Raw genomic sequence first — 5273 nt, forward strand, 5'->3', positions numbered from 1 at the left:
GATGGACACCAGTTGCATGCAGACAAGTGTGTGCATAAACATGTTCACACAAAACCCAGATAGATCTCTCAAGAGGTTAATTTATAGCCTAAACTGATCATAATGTGGTCTTTTTATACCAAAACATTGTATGTCACATTGATCTAATCTATACAAATGAATGCATTTTATAGTTAATTATAAACTGATGAGTTCGTAATTACTCACAACACAACATTACAGTCATTCTTCAAACTGATTTTCTTGAAGGAGCGCAAGTGGGGAGGGACAAAAAACAATAAAGAGGAAGTGAAAACGCTCCTCCCCGCCCGCTTTGGGGAGCTCCCACAACCATACAATCAACTCTTTTTACGGCTAGACACTGCCAGCCATATCACAGCATTGAAAATAACACATATTTTAAGACATTTATAAGAATACGATCGGGAAAAGCCGGTCATTTTTTGTAGCATATATTTAGCACACGGTGACAACTGTCTCGTTGGAAAATGCCTTGTAAATCGCAATCGCGAAACAAATGCTGGACATCAGCTGTCAACTTAGGCTATGTAGGACTGGTGCTTGTCTTGGGTAAGTAAACAGGAGGCAAATTATGTGTGTGACAAGAACCATTTTAAATGACCCGTTCGAGCTCGTTTTAGAAAGCATGGTGTTTTTTTTCTTTCTCCGTCTGTGTGTGTGTGCGTGTGTGTGGTGAGGCTGGTGGATAGGTAGGTGGGTGAGTGCCACCATTCACTGGGGCGGGGGTGTCAAGATTTGCGTACAGGTTGTGAGGGTTGACGGAAAAAAACACAGCTGGTGAAAAAATGGATAGGCCATCTCAAAGCTATTTGATCAACTGCCGGTTTCACGTGAATTACGTGGCCTAATCGCTAACCAGTCGTCACCAGTAGCACATCTGCATCAGGCGCGTAACATTCCTCTTTGAGAAAAGGCAATAACGCATGTCCTGTACTGTATCAACAATCGTATGATACAAATATAATTATACAGATATGCAATCCTTGACATCGATAGCGGTCATTTGGAAGAGCCGGTTTGATTCATAGCGTCAATGTGTGTGAGACCACTCTCCCCCAGCTGTGCATTCACAGCACTGATGCCGAGGTTGCGTACATGTTCCTTCTGCAAAGGCAAAGCCAGTGGATCTACTTTGGAAGCTCTTCGCCTTATCAATTTCGTCCACACAACTTTTGACAGCTGAAAATATATCTGCCTAGCAAATTAATAGCAAAATTCTTAAACAAAGTGCTTTATAATCTTTGAAATTCGGTGCATGTGTGTTCGGGGTACACATCATAATAGCGGAGGCAGTCGTCAGAAATAGCAGAGGCAGTAGGCCAGTGACAGGTAGTGCCAGCCCCAGCTATGTCCCCAGCACTTTTCGGACCAAAATTACGCCCATGCATACGTATTTTGCCCCTCAGGCTGTTGCAAAGGGTACCATCCACACTGTCATTAATTTCTACCCGGTACAGGCTGGCAGCTTTGTCCTAAGGTGGGTTTTTCACAGTGCTGCAGTTCACCCACCAATGCCTATCAAGTAATCAGCCTTAGTGCCTGGGAGCGCCTTTCTGTGGTCCAGGTTAATGGTAGATTGTGTTGATGACTGAAGGTGATTTGATACCTAGGCTACTGTTACCTAGGCTACTGTCAACATGAACTAAATATTGGCGCACAAAACACCAATGGAATATATTAGAGATACGTTTGTGGTATAAGAGCTAAACACATAGCCTTGCGAACTGTAGGTGGGGGACGGTTGTGGCGCATATTGCAAAGACAAGAACACCAATTCTAATCGTTTCTAAATGTGAATCCTCACGTTAACTTGAAAGGTCCAAATTACATCTAAACTCATCTTAATTTAAGTAACGCCCCATGCCGGAATTCTGTCACAGTGCCGGATAACTTTAATCCATGAATGATGAAACGAAACGTATCTTTGTCAGCAGGCACAGCCTAATGTCATGAAATGACAGGACAAACCAGTGCAAAATGCCAATTCTGATGTGGGCTGTTTGCATATTCAAAACAGAAAAACACACCCATCTCTCTATATACATACATACATAATACAGATATATGCCGTTTAGGAAATGTTTACATGTCATGACTGAACACTGAATATATGGAATGAAAGCCTGAATATATGGAATGAAATTTGAGAATAAGGAATGGAATTATCAGGCATTCGATTATATTGTTACCGCCTTTGTCTTAAATCCTTTCGAGCGAATGTGCAAATATTCTAAATAGTGATTGTTGTGAGGGTCTCCTGTGAGGTTGAATGCATGCATTAACGTTTGTCTGATGAGCATAAACTGCTTGGCCTGTGAGGTTCACTGCAATCTGACATCTGCGGTGAATAAACATCTTCGTCGGTAGAACAGTAGTGAGTAGCCTACAGTTACCGGTAGTATATTGGCCCATACATGCGAAAGCTTATAGCCAGGGTGTTAATTAACTGGCCATTACTTTCGACTGCTGATTACATAATTGCATGCTGACTCACTCATAGTGACATACAACCTGCATCGGAATGGAATAATATCACACATCATACACAAGATGGCGCCAGTGCATTGATGACGTCAGATTTCGTTCCATATATTCAGTTTTTCATTCCATATATATCATCTGCAGGGACCATTCACCCCTGATTGCAATCTGTCAACTATGATTCAGACCACATGGTCTCTCTCTGTGTGTGTGTGTGTGTGTGTGTGTGTGTGTGTGTGTACAGAGCACAAAATCAAAATGACCACGCTGAGTTCATTTTACATTCTAGTGTTAAAGACCGCAAATAATTGAAGAAAGAAATATTAAACATTTAATCCATCACATACTGTAAATATACTTCATCATTAAAATAGTGATATTTAATGAAAACACTGCCTCATTCCGAGCCATAACATTGAACCTAATTTGTAGTAGCTGCAGCAGTTCCTAGGGGCGCTGCTCTGTTCTGTTAGTACTGCAGTCTGCGTCAAGCATCCACACTGAATGACTAATGCAGGCCCACAAGGCAAAAGCATTTTAGCAGCATCATCTCCCTTTCAAGCTGCACTTACATCTCAGCACCACTAGAGAGAGCAGTGTGACAGAAACTGGCCCGAAGCTTTACTACTTCCAGGAAGGGAAGAAAACATTTACTAGGAATTAAGAGAGAGGAGGATAGAAGATCATATGCCTTTTCCGTATTATACATGTAACTTTCACTCCTCTAATGATATATTTCACATCAAAACACAAGTTTCAAACCTCCAAAGGCCAAAAATATTACAAATTCCCTCTTCAATTAAAAGAAAAACAAAACATTATTAAGGCTGCTTTAAGACACTGGGATGTAATGATTTATGTCCCCATCCACCAGCAGCTTTTTGTACAGTTCCAGATTTTGAACATAGGCTGGGACACGATGAACCAAGTGGTAGTCAGAGTGCCCCAAAACTGCAGAGTGAACAGAGCGATGTGCATCTTTAAGAATTGGGTCAAATCTAAATGTCATGTAGGGTTCGTTAGGATACAGAAACAAGGGAGTCTTCCCCTTCCATCTACAGCCTTGTGGTGTCAAATTCAAATTTTCAAAGCTTTCCCTCTGCCTAGAACTCTCTGTATAGACACTGTGTTTTTAGACAGCCTGTGACAAAATATGTAAAGCTATGTACGCCTCCTGTCTCAGTGTGAGTCTAGACTGCAGCCCCCCCCCCCCCCCCCCCCCCCCCATACACCTCAGCTCATGAAGCAGAACAGCACGAGGACCAGAGATGAGCAGGGGGCAGAGGCGGCCTGCTGCGGTGCAGTGCCGTGGATGACCCCATGACCCCAGCCCCCTCTACGAGAGATTTGTGAGGCTGCATGCACATCAGAAAGATACAGCCGCAATCCATCAATAAGATGCTGTTGTCATCAGATCCTGCAGTAATCCGGGAGGGAGCTGCAGGACTGTGGCTTGGGTTAGGGCTAGCGCCATGGTGAGGCTAGGGTAAGGGCTAGCGCCATGGTGAGGCTAGGCTAAGGGCTAGCGCCATGGTGTGGCAGATTGAGGGGGAGAGCCAATCAGATTCTGTCCAGCTCGGGTCCATTCCGCAACACAGGGAACGCCTCAGTATTGTGGCACCAGAGATGGCACCAGAGATGGCCGTTCCCCTCAGGTCTAAATAAAGACATGCGGCTCTGAAAGCGATATGCAATGCTGCTGGTGTTGGGTGGTCGCGCGCATGTGTGTGTGTGTGTGTGTGTGTGTGTGTGTGTGTGTGTATGTATGTGTACGTCGGTACCTGTATGCTAACAGCGCTCCTCATGTGTGTGGGCAGCATGTCTGCGTAGCCCGGGGTCCAAAGGGTGTTGGTGCATTATTCCATTATATATTCCATTGGTGTTTTGTATTGTCTACAACACTACGTGTCCCATAATCCTTTGGATCCTTAGGGGAAGACGCAGAGCAGACGCACGTCAGGACAGCTATCTCCATCTCTGATGGCTCTTACCCTTAGCCTCGTGTTGTGGTGAAGTCGGCCCCAGTCCATTCTTTGATGCCATCCACCTATTTCCGCTTTTGTCTTCCTCGTCTATTTGATCTTTCCCCTGTGTCCTGGAGAATGGAGTCTTTTCCAACCCTAATGATCTGGTGATGATGGGGCCGTAGCGCTATAATGTTCTTCTTTTGACAATTGCCAGGACTTCATACAGCCCTGTGTGTTGTGTTATTCTCACTGCCTCATTGGTCACGTGATCACATGATTTGACCTAGAGATATTGAGCCAATCCATTTACATTTACATTTAGTCATTTAGCAGACGCTTTTGTCCAAAGCGACGTACAAAGGAGAGAACAGTCAAGCTAAAAGCAATAAAAAAACATGGTGTAACAATAAATACTACTTTACATAAGAATTAGAAAAACAACCTAGAAAGGAAAAAGAAGTGCAGGAATGTAACTGCTGAAGTGCAAGTTAAGCGCTAGTCAAGGTGCCAATCCAGGACGTGAGCCTTAATGGAGTCATGTGCTGTCAGGGATGGAGGCCTGTGAGGCTTGAATGATGATGACTCACTCAGTCTGTGCATTTATAATATAGCATAAAGCATCGACTCCTTAATGGTGGCCTGCACTTCCCCACTTATCTTCTCTATTTCCTGGCAGGCGTAGGAGGCTGGTGTGTTGGCAGGAGGGCTGAAACCCATGGGCGCTAGCCGCTAGCATCAGATGCCAGCACATGTGTTAATGCGATGGTGCGTCTGTGCCTGTGGACCTGTTCAACTTGGATTCTT

General features: G+C 44.2%; 1 protein-coding gene across 2 annotated transcripts in view; it reads left to right on the plus strand.

The window, feature by feature from the left end:
• Positions 1 to 280: 280 nt before the first annotated feature.
• Positions 281 to 5273, plus strand: part of scn2b (sodium channel, voltage-gated, type II, beta) — a 19724-nt gene continuing 14731 nt past the window's right edge. The window contains exon 1 of one of the 2 annotated variants that reach the window (XM_012829693.3): positions 281 to 570. In XM_012829693.3, coding sequence (XP_012685147.2) covers positions 489 to 570 — 82 coding nt within the window. In that variant the 5' untranslated portion in view covers positions 281 to 488. The remainder of the gene's footprint in view (positions 571 to 5273) is intronic. The other variant, XR_004164331.2, reaches the window with a different exon arrangement.

Source organism: Clupea harengus, chromosome 9 (genome assembly GCF_900700415.2).
Source record: "Clupea harengus chromosome 9, Ch_v2.0.2, whole genome shotgun sequence".
Taxonomy (NCBI): domain Eukaryota; kingdom Metazoa; phylum Chordata; class Actinopteri; order Clupeiformes; family Clupeidae; genus Clupea; species Clupea harengus.